The 18,662-nt window shown below is 28.2% G+C and overlaps 1 protein-coding gene and 1 non-coding gene across 2 annotated transcripts; one reads left to right on the top strand and one right to left on the bottom strand.

Annotated features, from left to right (window-relative positions):
- The first annotated feature begins 9,058 nt into the window (after positions 1 to 9,058).
- On the top strand, positions 9,059 to 10,806 carry LOC125824422 (protein RGF1 INDUCIBLE TRANSCRIPTION FACTOR 1). The gene is made up of 4 exons (XM_049503796.1): positions 9,059 to 9,274; positions 9,441 to 9,686; positions 9,776 to 9,916; positions 10,328 to 10,806. The coding sequence occupies exons 1-4, from the start codon at positions 9,272 to 9,274 to the stop codon at positions 10,703 to 10,705; spliced, it is 768 nt and encodes a 255-aa protein (XP_049359753.1). The 5' UTR covers positions 9,059 to 9,271; the 3' UTR covers positions 10,706 to 10,806.
- A 2,674-nt stretch (positions 10,807 to 13,480) lies between these two features.
- LOC125824739 (U6 spliceosomal RNA) lies at positions 13,481 to 13,583 on the bottom strand. Its single transcript, XR_007442807.1, has one exon. It is a non-coding gene; the product is annotated as a U6 spliceosomal RNA (small nuclear RNA).
- Between the last annotated feature and the right edge of the window lie 5,079 nt (positions 13,584 to 18,662).

The following is an 18,662-nucleotide window of genomic DNA, read 5'->3' as shown; positions in this document are numbered from 1 at the left end:
CCTTTTTCAAAATCATTAATTCTCTAAATAAATTGAGGGTATAACAGGTAAATAAATATATATTATATTTTCTTAATTTGTTAAAAATGACAAGTAAAAAATCAAAATTGGACAAGTAAAAAGGGACAAAGAGAGTACCATATTAGAAATAAACTCAATTTAATTTCCTTTCTTCAATAAATAGTTTTTCTTTCGTCTCATGTTATGTGATATCTTTTGATTTGATATTGTGTTTAAAAATAATAGACTTTTTAAATTTGTAGTCTAAAATAATTCTTAGATATTTTTATGGTTGTAGGAAAATTTTAAAATTAAGTTATTTCTAATTATAGCAAGATGATATTCTTTTTGAAATAGATTAAAAAAGAAAGGTTGCTACGTAAAATGAGACGGACGGAGTAGTAACATGTTTGTGTGTCAGCAACAAAGAGTTTTGAGAGGCAATTTGACAAATGGAATAATTATGGATTACATTTGTGATAAGTCAGTTCATTGGATCCTTTGCATGTGAGATAATTTTATGACTACAAAGGTTTTTTCTTTCATATTTTATTTTTTTATTTTTTATAAAAGTTCTTACTTATGATCAGAAATCCTTTGTCATGTGTTTGGATCTAGTACGACATAAACTTTTAAGTTAAGCCAGAATTTAGACAAAAAAATATTAAATTATTTGTTAAACTTCTTTGTTATATTTGGAAAAAAATCTAAACATATATAGTCTCTTTATATCACGAGAAGAAAATAAGAATTAGTTACGAATAACTTTTGTTACTAAATAATAAAAATCGATTACTAATCTTTTTAATGATGAATTATTATAAAATTCAGTTAACTTTGAAAGTATTTAGCGATAAATAAGGGACGAATTTGGTAGCTAATGCTTACTCTCTTTTTTTTTAGGGATAGTGACTTTACCATTTCAATTATTCAAACGTACTCAAAATGGGGTTTTAGGTTTTGGAGCATTTATATAATTTGAATTCGCATCATGTAAGACCTGTTAAAGAAGGAATCACTCCCTAGACCTCAATCTCAAAGCCTTCGAAATATCTTTTTGATAGGTACCTCTATTTGTACGGGGAATTTGCTGCTGACTCGTGCTGAAAATCTCTAATTAAAAATAAAAAAGATCATAAATTCTGGTAGACAAGAAAGTCTTGATTTTATTTCCTTTTTTTAACTTTGGTAGCTTCCTATGTGTAAATTCAGAAACCGTACGTTTGTAGAAAGCAAAAGGCAAAGAAAAAAAAAAGCTGGTTAAAACTTTAGAAAAAGGAAACAAATTGATGAGGAACTTGTTAGGCATTTGGCCATGAAAACTAAAAATATTATTCATATTATTTGAAATTTTTTAAGTTAGAATTGGAGTTGTGTTATATTTTTTTTAAAAACATGATGTATACTTCTAATTACCCTTTCTAAGGAAAAATCCGTTTGGCCAGAATTTGGCCAAAATGATATTTTACCTTTGTTACTTTATCTTTTTGAACATTTTTTTCCTTTTTAACTTTAATACCTTTTAACTAAAAATGGAAAAAAGATTAATTTATTTTAAAATAAAAAAGATATTATAGATTTTTTAAATTTTTGACCAAATTTTCTGGCCATTTAGCATTACCCAATTTCTAAATACTAGCAAAATCACACTTTAAGTCAACATGGATTCGAACATTGAGGGAGGCAAAAAAAAAAGACAAATATAGTAGTAATTAATGAAGAATATATTGCAGCATTAAAGGGGTGTTTAGTATGAAAGGAAAATATTTTTCATGTTTTATTTGTAAGTCAAAATATTTTTGAAAATATTTCTTCAAATTAGCAAGTTTCCTTTAAAATGAGGAAAATGACTTTCAATAACAGAAATAGAAAAACAAGTTTTATAAGTCTTGTCTCCTCCCCACCCTTCCAATCCCCGTCCCTTGAATATTCCACCCCTTGCCAACCTCCAAACCCCCACTTTCCCCTGTAATGCTTTGTTTGATTATATATAAATATTTTTGAGATAATTATCAAACACTAGAAAATAAATATAAAAAAACACTTATTTTCTAGAAAAATACTTTCTATGAAGAACATTAATTTTCCTCATACCAAACACACCCTTAGTTAAACCGTTAAGCAACACTAATTAACAATTGCAAATGATGATCATCATGCTGATTAAATCGTTACGCAAATCTCTTTAAATGGTAATGCCACATTTTTGTCTTTAGAATCGTTAACCTTTCAAACTTCTATTTTGTTGATAATATGGTGTGTGCCTTTATGAAACGAAGGAAAACGATATAAATTACAATCAATCAAAAAATTATATTCATCGAAATATTACTATGTATAGTATAATGTAATATGACATGATACATTACGGAACGAGTAGGCTTCACTACCGGCTTAATTGGAGACAAATACCTAAAAACAAAGTTAAATTTTAATATGTTACAAATTTCAATATTCTAAGGTCTTTTTTTTGTTTTATTTTTTTGTCAAAAATTTCAAATTCCAAGATCATCTATGGGTTAAAGCATTAGGGTGCAAGAAACAAGGGCTTTCCTCAAAACTAGCAAAGGAGAGTACACATTAATTAATTAATCAAGTCATTAATTTGCTATAGTGCTTAATGAGTTGTCTTTTGTCTGCCCAACAAAATCTCCAATTAAGCCCATAACCACTGCTTCCTCCGTTTCAAATTATCTGTCGTGATTCTTGAAAATAGTCATCTCTAATTATCTATCATGTTTTTTAAAAATTCAAGACATTTTTTTCTTTTTATTATCTCCTGAGTAGTTATTGTTCTTAAAGACTACAAAGTACAAACACATCAAAACAATAAATATTTGATGATGTGAAATTACATAAGATATAAACGAAGGTAAAATAGTAAAAACTCCTTCCTAATTATAATTTTCTTAAGATAGGTGTAAAATTAAAACCAAACAAATAATTTGAAACAAAGGGAGTATTATTTATTTTTTAAAAAATAAAAATAATTAGTTTTATTTAGAGTATTATAAAAAAAATAATCATAAGTGGAGTAGTTAAGGATTGTTGTTTGCCATATTTTTAGTTTCCAAGAATCCGAGTTTCCTCGTACATGTTTAATGTCTTGTCTTAGCTTTTATGAGTGCTAATAATGAAGTGGTATTAAAGTCAAGAAATATGTTATTGTTTATAATCTTTAAAATATTTTAAATTATTAATTATTTTAATTTACAGTATTTTTTATATAATTTTTAAATATATAAATTTTATTTTATCTGAACTTACGTTGAAAATTAAATATTTTAAATTCCATACTTCAAACCATTCAAAATAAAGTGAAAAGGAGGTAATAATCAGTAGATTGAGATTGACTATATACATTCTTACCGTCTAAAAGATTTATTGAATAAAGTAAGATGCTTGAATTGGGGTACTTATATTTTTTCCCCAAATACTTTGTCTTCACTTCTATTATTCTTTGTCTTCACTTCTATTATTCAAACGAATTACATAGACTATAATTAGCTAAGAATTTGAAATTATATTTTGCAAATTGAATCTGATTCCCAAGTACTTTCGCCGTTCAACAATAGTTGTCCACTATATTATTTTGGGATATCCAATAATACTTGTCGATTTTATGAAATCAATGGATAATTTTACACTTAGTTCCTAATTGACCCTTATCATTAATTATAGTCATTTCCCTATGACATTTTCAAGACATTGTAATTACTATATTCAAAGGGTGATATAGTAAAATTATCCTTTTATTTATAGTTTCTTAAAGGGTGTGTCAAGTTAACAGTGGACAACTATTGTTAGACAGAGGCGAGAGAGAGTATTATATTTTGTGTTTAATGGATTGGAGTAAATGGTAAATATTTGTCACAACCCAGACCATCGTGATTGGCACCCACACTAACCCTCCGGTGAGACAACCATTTATACTAATTAGCTAACCAACTAAATCAAAATACTAAGGCATTTAAGTTGCGGAAGCAAGGTAAATGCTTAAGGAAAGGAATAGGGAGTTCCCATAAACTCCAAATCAATAGTCTAACAACTAAACAAATGCGGAAAAATACACCTAGAACCTGAAAGTCAATGTACCAAAACATCTAACAAGATCCATAAATCTAAACAAGAAGGGTTACAACCACAAACTAATGTACTAACAACTACTAGAAAGTCTAAGTTCGAAATGTGGACATAGACAGAAAGAGAACTCATGGCAGCCCAGAAGAACTGGTTCACCCTTGAATTCGAACGACGATCACTGCTCTTCTAAGCGAGGTCTGTCAATAGCCGCTTGAAGATGTCTTGTACTCAACAAAGAAAGAGCAAGTGCAGTGTCAGTACACAACCATAGTGTATTGGTAGAATCATGTGGCTATCCCACTAAGTGCAACATACATAAGTCAATACAACATAATAATACCATGCATACACCGAACATATACAATATCATCATCATTTAAGAACAAGTACAATTTCTCATTTCTCAAGATACATAATTATGTCAATTCATTGGTCCCCTCATGGAACCCAAACCCAAATAGTTAGCATACCGAAACGCGGTATCCGATCCAATAATTATGCCGGAACGTGGCAACCGATCCCATAATTATGCCGAAACGTGGCAACCGATCCAAGTTAGTGTGTCGGAACGCAACACCCGATCCCTTCAACAAGCCACAATCACAATCACAATGTACATTCTCATAACCATACAATCAAGTCATGATTCATGGCATTCATCATTCATATATCCTTATTTATAATTAATGTGATCAATAATGCAACATTCGCATACATACATGTATCATAATGAAGCAAGAACAAACATACATCACACAATCATAGAATCACAACCATCACCTACCTCGAAACAAGCTTGAATCCCCTAAGAAACTTGATCCTTTCCTTTCCGGATTCGTTCCGCTTGTTCTTGGTCTACAAAAAATCATAATAACACGAAAATCAATAAACGACCACTAATTACCCGAATTACTAACAATTCTATCAACCCTAGATTATGCTCATGATCATCATACCCAGATTAGGTTTTTTCCACCATAATTCTCAGATCAAAACTCTTCCCCATTGATAATTACCCATTAGATTAGGTTCTACGGATCAAAAAATGGATTCGGAAAGTGAAAATCTTACCTTTAGCCTCAAGAATGGTGAAAAATTGTCACGAAAATCCCTGGGTTCGTTCCTTAGCTCTCAAGTTCGAAAGTTGCAGAATAAAGACATTTTGGAGTTTATTTCCGAAACCAGTGAGTCGATTTAAGGATTCCAAACTCCATTTCACAACACACCTTCAACCAACGACACTCAGAAACAACCCGTTTACGCTAAAATCAATTTCGGGAGTTCTACTCGCCCGAATTCAATTTCGTAAAGTTGTACGGGTTCCTTAACGACTTATCTATCTACTCATGTAATCAAAATAATAATTAAATCACCCAATTGCTACCAGATTTTCCTAGATTTTAATGACTCCGATTTCGTCCAAATCTGGACTAGGTTGGAAAATCTCAAGATACTACGAAAAAGTTTTTCGGCACAAAAATTTTCTCCGTTGGCTTTTCTATAACGACGGAACCCGATTGTTACAAAATTCATGCAGTCTTGCTAAATATATGTCATTACTTGATGATCAAATATATAGTCCACCTATGCACTATATATACATATTAAAGAAGACAATATTACGACCGATATTTAGTGTATATATGGTTATTAATGGCGTAGCCAAAAATTTCGTAAAGGATATTTAAGTTACTAGTAAATTTTTATTTAATTTTTTTTAAAATGGATGAATCAAAAATTTTAAAATAAAAACTATGCATTATTAGTAATTGACTTCTTTTTTAAAAAAATGAATAGCATGCACCAATAATATTAATTCAAAATACTTACTAATATTTAGTTCAGATAAGTTCATATTTTATTTAATATGAAATGAATTAACATAGTGTAAAAAATGGAAAAAGTATAAAGATGAATTTCTATCTAAAAAGATATCACTTTTAAGGTTTAATTACTTTTATATTTCAAAATTTTAATAAATTATTATAATTACTTAATTAATATATATATAGGAAATAATTAATTATCATTATATGATTGCAAACTTTAATATATAATTGTATCAGATAATATATATATATATATATATATAATTTTTCAACAAAAATTGTCGATCTGACCACCCTTTGCGTAGTTATCTTATTGTATAGTGTGGGCATATTAAGGAGGATGCCGGTAAAATTATTTACGTTAGGCCCCCAAAATTTTGAAGCTCAAATAAAATTTTAGTAGTGAATGATTTTTGATTTTTTATTATATAATATTGAAATTTGTAGGGAAAAAAACTACAAAATCTTTATAAAAAGAGAAGAAGATGACATATTTTTTAACAATAGAAATATTTTAGAACTTTGAATTAAACTATTCAAATTTTATATTAGTAAATAAACTTTTTTACTATAAGATTCAATGTATTCTATTACAAACACCTTATTAATATCTTCACTTCATAAACAACCGCTCGGTCACTATATTACAAAAGTAAAATAACTGAAAAATTAATCACAAATCATTCACATAATTGAATAATCAAATATACTTATAAATGCATGTGGAAAGGAGATTTGGGTATATGTGGAAGGAATTTTTGGGTACAATTTTGACATAAATAATCCATCATGTAAAACATTTTATCAAAATAGTACATTTTTTTTGAATTTTTACCAAAATAGATTAAATGTATTTGTCAATAACGTTTTATAAATTATTATATTAAAAATTTTCAACGGACAAAACTAACGGCAGAAAAATTTAACGGAAGTATAAAACGTTACCCATGGTAACGATTTAATCTTAAAATGTTACCCATGGTAACGATTTAATCTTAAAACGTTACCATGAGTAACGATTTTCTGGTACAACCATGAGTTTAATCAATCTCTCGCGTAAATCTTCATTCATCTCCTCTTTCCTTTATCCTAATTCTACAACAACGCATCTTTTCAGTTTTACCAAAAAAGTTCAAAAAATCATTTTTCATAATATCATGATAATATTTGAATCTCATGTTTTCAAATTCAATACCTATTTACACAAAAAACACATTTTCAAAATGTTAACACGACCTCAAATTTCAACAGCATTCAACAAAAAATATAATACCAACATTTAAAATAAAAACGAAAAAATAAATCGTATTACACAGTAAATCAAAATTGCAAATCACAAATTTTTGATGATATGTTCACAATCAGCAATTGAAAAATTTAAAATACAATAGAATAGAAGAAAAAAGAATTTAAATCACGAAATTTCAATCGGAGTTGGCATTTTCGAAAAGTCCCAACATCAATTTGATAATATATATATATATATATATATATATATATATAAAAGAATAGATTTAAACCTTGCACAAATATTATATAAATGCGTGGGCAGATCAAAGAGGATGCTAATAAAATTGCGTCCCCCAAAGATTTGAAGCTCAAACAAAAATTTAATAGGGAATGATTTTATTTTTATTAGACAACATTGAAATTTATAGCGGAAAAGGGTACAAAATCTTTATGAAAAGAGAAAGAAGTCTATGTATTTTTTAACAATAGAAATATTTTAAAATTTTGAATTAAACTATATAAATCTTATATTGGTAAATAAACTTTCCTATTTTAAGATCCAATGCATTTTGTTGCAAACATGTGATTAATATCTTCTTGCAAGAACATGACACTATAAATAACTACAAGTAAAATATATCAACAATAAATTTCTCCATATGTGGCTATATAAAAAATCCTATTAATCTAAATAAATTTTAAAAAAATTATCCAAATTTCATGACTTCAAGTAATTAATGTTTTGAGTAACACTTGTACAGAAGTTAAATGCTTATATTTTAGATTTTAATACTCTCAATTAATATTAATGAACTGTTATACGTAATTACTCATCATTTAGATAACTTAATAAAATATGTTTTGAATGACTACAATTTCATCACAATTGCATAATATATTATGCCTAAACAAACAATCATACTTGCAATTGTCACCGGCTTGGCCTTGTGTTGTAAAAAAATAAAATCTTTGAAACAATAACGGTGAATTAGGATTATAAAAAAAATGAAATGAGAAAATTGACTAAGATTTAATAATGTTCACTAGACAAGTATTTGTTTTGAAACCTGCCTAATTATTATTGAAGACAAGAAGCTCGCTAGCTCTAACCTAATTTACCGATATATGAGATTCAAAAAGCATACAAAAAAAGAAGAAGTTATATACATGGATAGCATTATCAATTTTTTAATATTATATTATTAGTATTTAAGTATGTTATGCTATATTATTTATTACTAATTTTTCTAGGTTGAAAACTATTGAATTAATTGTCATTACTTTTTAAGTGACATATTTATAACATGTTCTCTATAATTTTATGAGTAGAATTTAAATACTTTTTAAGTGGTATGATTTAAAGATATTTTGCACTGATCATACATAAAAATTAGGGAAAACTTAAAATTTAAAGTTTAAATTGATAACCAAATAAAAAATAATTTTTCAAGCCAACTCATTTTTGTTTAGGGCTTAAGCTCTCAACACAAGGAGATAGAGAAAATTAGTTTATGTGGGAAGAAAATAATATGGGAGACATGGGAACAGTGCCCACGTTCTCCTCATATCTTACTCTTTTTCTCTTTATTTAATTTCATATATATATATATATTAGAGAAAAAGTTACATATTAGATAAAATTCAATAATTTTGATTTAAAATCTTATATTCAAAATTTATTAACTCAAAACACTGTTTTGTGGAACTCAATAGTTTTAGTTAAAATATAATATTTGTGTTCTTAAAATTCAGAATTCATATTAAGCTCAAAATATATTTTAATGAAACTTAATAGATTTGGTTATAATATGATATTTGTGTTAAAAGAAGTTTACTTAATATGTATAAATAATTTATTCAAACAAACTGTCTTTCTAAGAATTTATATAGTATCATAAACTTAAAAATCTGACTCCGCTTTAAATATGTATGTATGCAAGTGAGCCTCTTGACAAAATGTTGTGTATGCAATCGAGGAATAAAAAATATACTTTCCTCTCTTGTGATTCTCCATAAATACACTAACATCAATACCCTAGTCCCTCTCTTTCTCCAATCAACCCATTGTCTCATTGCTTAGCTTTTCTTTAGTACTTTGTGAGTCTTGAAGGTTGTGTTTTTATGTGATCATGGTAAGTTCTTCTTCTATTTCATTCATCAAATCTACTTTTATGTGTTGTTAGACATTTCTATGTTAGAAATTGTTGTGTTGTTACCTTATAAGTGATCGATTGATTGTGTAAATGTTATTTATATCGCGATAACATCTAAATTGTGTTATGGTATGTTGATATTTAGGGAATTCAAAAGCCAACATGGTTGGAAGCTCTCTATACAGAAAAATTCTTTGCTCCATGTTCAATTCATGAGAGTGCAAAGAAGAATGAGAAGAATATTTGTTGTTTAGATTGTTGCACAAGTATTTGCCCTCATTGTGTGATGGCACATCGTTTCCATAGACTTATTCAAATTCGACGTTATGTGTACCATGATGTTGTTCGACTTGAGGACCTAGAGAAGCTCATAGATTGCTCAAACGTTCAGGTAAATATTAAAGTTTGTAATCATCTCATCAGTTTAGCTGAAAGAATATATGCAATCATTTCTTTTAATTTGGTTCATAATTCTATTAGGCCTACACAATAAATAGTGCTAAGGTGATTTTCATCAAGAAAAGACCTCAAAATAGGCAATTCAAAGGATCTGGAAATTATTGCACTTCTTGTGATAGAAGCCTTCAAGAACCCTTTATTCATTGCTCTCTAGGATGCAAGGTAATTGATATAATATTCTCTTTAAACTTTGTAACATGTTTTACTTATATATTTTCTATTACAAACCATAATTCATATCTCATAATTGAATTATGTTTTATGCACCAATACGATACAAAAGGAGGTGAATCGAGTTATATATAATATTCGTGAACCACTAAAGTTTGTCTAAGCTTTTACACAACTTGCACAAACTAGTCCATGAAACATGTTTTTGTTACGTTTCTGACTAGTTAGTGCAAGTAAAGGGTAAAAAAGTATAAACACACAAATTTTTACGTGAAAAACACTCTGACTCGAAAATGTAAAAATATTAAAATTAGTATCATGTACAATAAGTCTCATAATAGTTCATGTACACAAAATTCTATTGAGTGACAATATTAATTTTTGAATTTCATTGATGATTAGGTGGATTTTGTGCTAAACCACTACAATGACATTTCTCCATTCTTAAGGAGATGTACAACTTTACAACTTGGTCCGGACTTCTTTATCCCTCATGACATGGCTGATTATGACACGGCTAACGAGACGGCCCAATCGACGATCGTGGACAACGATGAGCCCTGGGGCTCATCGTTGACGTCTGGATCGTCGTCGGGATCGGAGAACATGATGTTGATGAGTACTACTAATAATTTTCCATGTGTGAGGAAGAAAAGAAGTGGATTATATGTGTGTGGAAGAATTACAATCAATAGTTATAATAAAAACATAAGTGATGAAGACATGGCTACTAGCATGAGTAGAAGAAAAGGGATTCCTCATAGGTCACCTTTGTGTTAGAATTTAATAATTTTAGTACAATTATTTCACATTTTTACTTTGACCAACTTTCAAATTTAGAAATTTTTAATTATTCTTGGCTCACTGCTCATGACACCCCACCCCCCACCCCCACCCTAATCACACATACACACACAATTTTTGGGATTAATTAATTACTTGGTCGGGGTGTTTTGTCTTAATGGCATCACGTGACTCTAGGTTATTATATGTTTTTTTTTTAAATTTGTATAAGATGATTTTATATTTCTACAGACTACAATGACATAATAATAGTGCTAAGTTTAGGAATTCGAAGGGATTCTTTTGTTAAACTTGATTTATTTACATGCAAGTTGTTGTACTAGTACCACATGAAGGCACCATTTAAATAGTTATTCGTTCACCACTAAAATCATGCTTAGAGATTATTTCAAGTTCGAATATAAAAAAAAATTGATAAAAAATGTTTCTTTTTTATAATGGCTTTAAATAGTATGAATCCGACTTAGTCAAGACCTCAGAGTATGAAACATCAGTTGAAAACCAAAAAAAAAAAAAGATAAAGAAGTTAGTTGTTCAGTAAAATACGAATTTTGTATACTATGTAACTTCTAATTAAAATAATAATCAATAAACATATATCTTAATAAACAAAAGTATTAACAAAAAGTTTAAACATGGTACGTAGAGCACTTAAAAAATTGCAAAATTATCATGTCAAAGTATGATCTTTGTCACTCTCTCGTGCTAAAGTCTGAAAATTGAAGAATAATAATTTTCAATTGTAACATCATTTGTTTGACTTGGATTTGGCTCCCCTCCATTATCCCTTCCCTCCATTTCGTCAAGTGCATCTCTAGATGAGAGACATGTGTTTTATTTAAAGTTTAAAAGTCAAAATTATATTATATTAACAAATATCATAGTCATAGTTAAGTCAACTAATTTTAGAAAACTACTCTCTAAATTTGGTAAAATTACAATATATTTCATACAAATTTTGATATTTATTAATATCATTAATTTCATCTTATATTTTTATATTTCAATATTAAAATTGTAGAACATGAAACGTTTATATTTAATGTGATAAATAATAATCTTCAAAAACATTTGCATTTAAAACAATGTTTTCTTTTATTTCAAAAAAAAAAAAAAAATTAAAATAAAACGTATATGTTTTCCCTTCAAACGTACAATCGCCACATTTTCTCCTTGAAATAATTTTGGTATCGTTTAATTCTTAAAATCTTTTGTCTTTTTTTTTTGTTTTGTGTTTTTTTTTTTTTCAACATTGATAATTCTTTACTTTTCTTTTTGTTTCTCAACATAGTATAATATTTCAAGAATAAAGTTTACTAGTACAAAATATTATTTATTTGATTTTCACCTTAAGCATTATACAATTTAATATTTAAGTATAAAAATATAAGATGAAATTTATGATATTAATAAATATCCAATTTTGTATGGAATATATTGTAATTCTTACCAAATTTGGAGAGTAGTTTTCTAAAATTAGTTGACATAACTATGATTATGATATTTGTTAATATAATTTAATATTGACCATTAAATTTTTAAATAAGACACATGCCTCTCGTCTAGAGGTGCACTTGACGAAATGAATGGAAGGGGTAATGGAGGAGAGCCGAATCCGTTTGACTTTGACCCTATAAAAACAGACTCACTATTTTATTTTACGTGTAATTATTACCCTACTATATAAAAAAAAATTAACCAGCAAACAAAATTATCCTGTTAAATATTTTACTGTAAATAATATCTCATAAAATAGAACGTAGGGACTATAATATAAGTGTAATTAGCTTAAATCGTGGAGCAAGAATAACAAATTATGTATCTTAACACAATCGGGGTAGGAATTCATCCGAACCCTCTTCGACGAAAAATTATATTATATATGATTAAAATTACTTCTTATGTAATTTTAATAGATATTGAATCTCCTTCGACTAATTCATGATCATGTATTTACTTCTTTAGATTTTTAACCTCTTTAGTATAAATTTTGACTCCACTACTAAACGTAACCATATTTAAATTAAAAAGAAGAAAGGGTAAAGTTAATATTTTACATTAGTGTTTATTATTGACCAGTCAACTGAACAACCATTATATATATGGTCCAATCATCTTATTGAGTTGAAGTTAAAAAATTATAATCATGTTAGGTATAAGTTAATTATAGATAAAATTATATTATTGGGACAGAAACTATGCTATTTTTTGAGAAAATAAATGTTTTGAATAAGGTTTAAGCATAGTGTCTCTACTTACATGAGATCTAATAATATATGTGTTCAATAAGTCATTTTATTGATTTCACTAAGTTTCAATTCATTTCATATTGTACATCCATAAGCACATTCCTAGAACACGATTCTCCTTGAATGAGTTCTGACTAGCTACAAAACGTTACGATGCCTCATATTCCTCGTGTTCGTCCTCGTATGTCGAATTTAATTGTTCTTGATTGTCAAATGATATTTGGCCTTGTATATATCAAAAGGAGTAAAAAGGAAATGGGGATTTGGTTGACTCGATTATCCTCAAATGAGTCCTGACTAGCTAAAAAATGTTACGATGCCTCACATTCCTCCTTCGTATATGATGTCCGTCCTCGAATCTCGGATTCAATTGTTCTTGAGTGTCAAAAAGATATTTGGCCCCGTATAATAAATATCAGAAGGAGGATCAAAAAGATATTTGGCCCCGTATAATAAATATCAGAAGGAGGAGTAAAAAAGAAATGTGGATTTGGTTGAGAAAAAAAATTTGGACCATTTCTCGATTTGTGCGTGTCATCCTTGCGCAGGGGCCATGCTAATCTTCTCTGTATCGTTCCAATTTTATCGGATGTCCCCAAAGGGACAATTATAGAAGTTAATGTTACGCAATATAAACAAAACAAAGAAGCTTTCTTCAGCCGATGTGGGGAAAATAGCTTTCTAGTTGAGTATATTTCAACTACATGGGCCTGGATCTGAATGGAACCCAATTGGGCCTGGACTTAACATTAATGGGCCGACCTTCTTAGTAGAACACACATTGGATTGGTGATCCATCGATTAGTCTTCATTTTTGTTTTTTTTTTCAAAATTTAGTATTATTTTTTCATATACATTGTATGCACGCGCAAGTAGTATCAATGTATATACACTGATAGCATAAACACAAAAAACTTCGTCTTTTTCGTTGACAACTTAAGTTTTCCCTCAATGCTATCTATTGACTGTTCTCAGTTTAAGTGGTTAAGTGAGTGACTATTTAGGTTAATTCATCAAAAGAGAACTCCTAATTTGTTGGTCTTTAACAAAAATAAATATTGGAATAATCATTTTGTATAATAACTATACATAATTTACATAATAATCCATAATGAAGATGGCCCATTTACACGCATGATTGTTTCCACTTCACGAAAGGTTGTTCACGTTAGCTAACTTAGAATAGTTTTGGAGGTGGGAGATCTTGAACTTTCGACCACTCTTACTCTGTGAGTATAACGATATTCAATATCGTATAATTGTCAAGGGGGCGTTAGGAAATAGGGATAACCTCTAATCCTCAAAAAAGATTTATAGAGGCGAATTTAGAATTTGAATATGCCAAATTCTTATTAACCTTTTCAAGATTTTACCACAGCTCTTCTAATATATTGATTTCAATACCCATTAGTTATGCTTATTTAGTGAATTTTTAACGCATACAATTTAAATGAAATTAATTATTCATGACGCTTGAAATTTATATATATAATAATACTTATATAATAGAGGATAAACCACAAAATAAAATAGTCTTCCATGAATGAATGGCCTGCACGTCAAATAATTCTATGTACAATATATAACTAAAACCAAAAAAAATATTATATATATATATATCACAAAGTAAAACACAAGTTACAAATTGCAACGAACTCGATTTCTCATATAATAACTTAATTAGGTATTATCCTAGAGAGTTTACGTTTGTTGTTGAAATCATTCAAAATAAAGAATAAATTTAAATTTCTGTGACAATAATTATTATTAATTGAATGGTCGAGAAATCAATTACTAGCATATTGATGAATTTTAGAAAAGAAACAAATAAAGCAATTTCACATCGAATTCTCGACCTTAATTTGTCATATCATCGACCATATAATTAAGACATTTTCTTAGGTCATACGATACTTCTAGGTTAATCGTGGAAGACTTGTAGTGGTTTGTGGACTAATAAGTAATTAATTGAAGTCCCAATCATTAGTCAAAATCAATCCATTTTTTCATCAACTAATTAAACTCCAACTTAACTACCTTATCTTATTCTAAAAGGACACCTGTTAATTTTTCTAGTGAATATTTATTGGGAGATAGATATTTAAATTGATGCATTTTGATCACTTGATTCTTGGTAAATTCTGATTTTGAGTTTTGTGATATCTGACTAAGTAAATTTAACATTTGAATAATAAATATAGGGATAAGGGTCTGAAAAATATTTTAACTTTAGTCGGATTTCCTGTTGCGATACTAAACTTTCATGAGGACCTATTACCTCCCTAGACTATTTAATACCAAATTTTTTTACCTCCTGAACTATTTAATAGTGTATTTTAAAGGTATATATGTGCCCACGTGGACACATTACTATTTATAATTTTGCATTAGTTTTTATGTCCACGTGGACAAATATATATGTTTAAAATACGGTATTAAATAGTCTAGGGAGGTAATAGATCCTCATGAAAGTTTAGTAACGCAACAACAAATTCTACCAAAGTTGGGGTATTTTTCAGATTCCTATCGCATAAATATATGAGTTTTTAGTCCTTTTATGCAGGAATCTTAACTATTTTAAACTTAAATATTATCCTAATAAAAAATAAAGTAAATTAGATTTTGCATATTGTAGGGTTTATTTTATCGGACAAGCTCATATGTTGAACCTGATACCACTTTTGTTATGACATATTTGATTTGTCTTCAATTTTGGTTTGTCATTGTCTAATACGCCCAGCTACCAAATTTGAATTGTAACTCATATATTGTCCTCAACTATATGTCATCTGTCATGAACACCACATAATAAATTAGATAGAAACTTTCTAAATACCTTCTAAAAGTAAACCAATTCCAAATTATATAAAGTTGTATAACTTTATAACAAAGAGCATAACTATCCACTACAATGAGTCATAATGACTCATATGTTCATTAGATTTATACTTTAAAAAATTGGAAAGTTTCAAAATTGAAAAAATAAATAAATAAATTGTCAATGCTCAAAGGGACTACAAGGATTAAATCATTTCTCTTTTAGTAAATAATTGAGTCGAACTTTTTTCAAACTTAAAGCTAAAAAGCATCCTATACTCAACCCTTTATGAATTATATTATGAAGTCCCCACATTTCAAAACTTCAATCTTTTAAATAGGCATTGATAATCTTTTAAAAACTTTATCAAGTATAGTTTCTTCGCTACTATATAAGCCTTTTATGTTCATTTTTATATATATTTTTATTTGAGTTAGGAGTCTATTTAAAATAACATTTTTATTTTCACAAGATAAAAATAAGATTCATACACCACTCTTTTCGAGCTTCACTTATGAGATTATATTGTATATATGTTGTTATTTTTGTTATATATATTTTGTCCATAAACTCTACTTATGAAATTGTATTGAGCATATATATTGTTATTATTGTTATATATATTCTGTCCATTTTAATTTTTAAATGCTATTAAAAAATTTGATACACTTATTAAAAAATTACTTAATCATAGTAGTTGTTTAACTAATTATTAGTAATTTGCATCTTCTCTTAAAACAAGTAATGAATATTTAATTATAGATTTCTTAGAAAACTCTATAGATCATTTAATGGAGCAAGGCTATATATGAATAAAAAAATATTTCTTCCTAATTTTCTAAAGCTACACTCATTTTAATTTTGTAGGAGTTCAATTAACTAAGCATGTTTTTTTCTTATTAATATTATTATAGGCTTTTGGGACTCGAATACACAGCCTCACAGAGAATTTTCTTAACGCCTTAACCACTAGACTAAACTTTTAACATGTGCCAAGAGGTGTCAATACTTATATATATATATATATTTATTAAACCAAAAGTTAACCTATAATTTTTTAACGAAGGGGTGTCGCTTGACACCCTTGGCTAAGGGTGGGTCCGCCCCTGGGTAGAGGGGGGGGGGTTGAAATTAGTCATACTTGTTCATAATGAACATAACAAAGGTTACCAATGTAATTAACTAAACAAAAAAGATTTCTACATAACCTTCAACCTCTAGAATCATAGAACTTGTTTGCTTGAATAACAAGAGCAAACCACCTCTTTTTTTCCTCTTTTAATTTCATTTCACATTCTTAACCCCCAAAAAAAAATTGAACTTTTTATTTTTATTTTCTTAAAATACAAATCCCCATGGCTTCATCAAATTCTCAACCACCAAAAAGAATATGTTATTGTTCTCCTACTACTCATCCTGGTTCTTTTAGGTGTAAGTTTCACAAAAATGGACAAAAATCATCATATTCAAGAAGATCATCAAGTTATTGGGAATTAGCTAAAATTGCAAAGGCTAAATCTTTAAAAGTTTTTCTACTTCAAATAATCAAGCCTTCAAGTCATGATCTTCAAAGGAGAAGAAATTTTCAGCCTAAACCATCCAGGTTTATTGGATCAATTAATAATATTAATCAAGAACATGGGGTTATTGTTTCTTGAATTTCTTTTTTTTTCAATTTTAATTTTTTGTTAATTATTAGAATGTTTAAACTCCCATAAAGTGGTAAATGGACTATGTCACTAATATGTATATATGAGGACCTTTTTATGTTTTTATTAAATTTTATAACGGTGGTTTGTTCAGATATTTTTTTGATTGTTGTAATGAAATGGTGTTATAAATACATATATTATATATTATGTAAAATATAAAGAATTGATTCTAAGAATGTTGATTATTATATTGAAATTATCATTTAAAGAATGATTGTTATAGAAGTTTACTCCTTAATTATGAGGATTATGATGAGAATGGTCATTAGTGAAGTTGGTTTGTGCTTTCTCTTTTTAATTTTTGTTGTTCTTTTTTTTTTCTTTTCTGTTCTCCCCATACTCTCTGCTCCCACGTTCTTGTCAATTAAATGTTTGGTGTAATTCAGATTTTTTAAATGTAACTTAGATTATTGTTTTTTGGTAGGAAAAAAAATAAAACAAAATATTAGATTAAGGATGTCTACATGGGAAGATCATATATGTAATTTTGATTTAGTTTGGCAAGAATGAAAAAATGGAAAGATTTAGTTTAAGATGGTGGTTCGTTGAATTGTTGAATTTGTAGTTCGTAGAGAAATCAACGGCTTTTGATTCACGAATTTTCTCTTGCTTCTTGTTAGAATTTTTGATGGCTACTCTAACCCTAAATCTTAGCTTATACCTATATAAAGGGTATTGTATTCCTTTGAAAAGACATCTCGAATATATTCGTAAATTCATGAAATATTCATAAAGAGATCAAAATTCAAATCATCCTGGTTCGAGAAATACGCCACTAACTCTCCTCGAATTATGGAAATCAAATCCAAATCATCCAAGTTCGAGAAATATGTCACTAACGGCATTCGAATTATGGAGATAAAGTTCAAATCATCATAGTTTGAGAAATACGCCACTAACGACCCTCGAATTATGGAGATCAAGTCCAAATTAATCCAGATCGAGAAATACGCCACAAATGGCCCTCGAATCACATAAAATTCTTAAGAGAGAAGAATTTAGGGAGGAACAAAATTATATCATAATATTTGTTACGTTTCATTTTTTGAAAATCAAACTATTTAAATTTTAAGTGATTCAAGATGTTTTTTTAGGATAAATATAATTCAACGTCTTTAGATGATTTAATTTTTAAAATAACCAATAAATGTACA

This window comes from Solanum verrucosum, unplaced genomic scaffold (assembly GCF_900185275.1).
Source record: "Solanum verrucosum unplaced genomic scaffold, falcon-dt-bn FXZP01000022.1, whole genome shotgun sequence".
NCBI lineage: Eukaryota > Viridiplantae > Streptophyta > Magnoliopsida > Solanales > Solanaceae > Solanum > Solanum verrucosum.
Note: the sequence above shows the minus strand (reverse complement) of the source record. Positions and strands in the feature narration are given on the sequence as shown.

What these genes read in the sequence shown, in the direction of transcription:
- LOC125824422 (XM_049503796.1), top strand. An exon ending in TAGATTGCTCAAACGTTCAG is followed by an intron (nt 9,687 to 9,775) that starts GTAAATATTAAA and finishes TAATTCTATTAG; the next exon opens with GCCTACACAATAAATAGTGC. An exon ending in ATTGCTCTCTAGGATGCAAG is followed by an intron (nt 9,917 to 10,327) that starts GTAATTGATATA and finishes ATTGATGATTAG; the next exon opens with GTGGATTTTGTGCTAAACCA.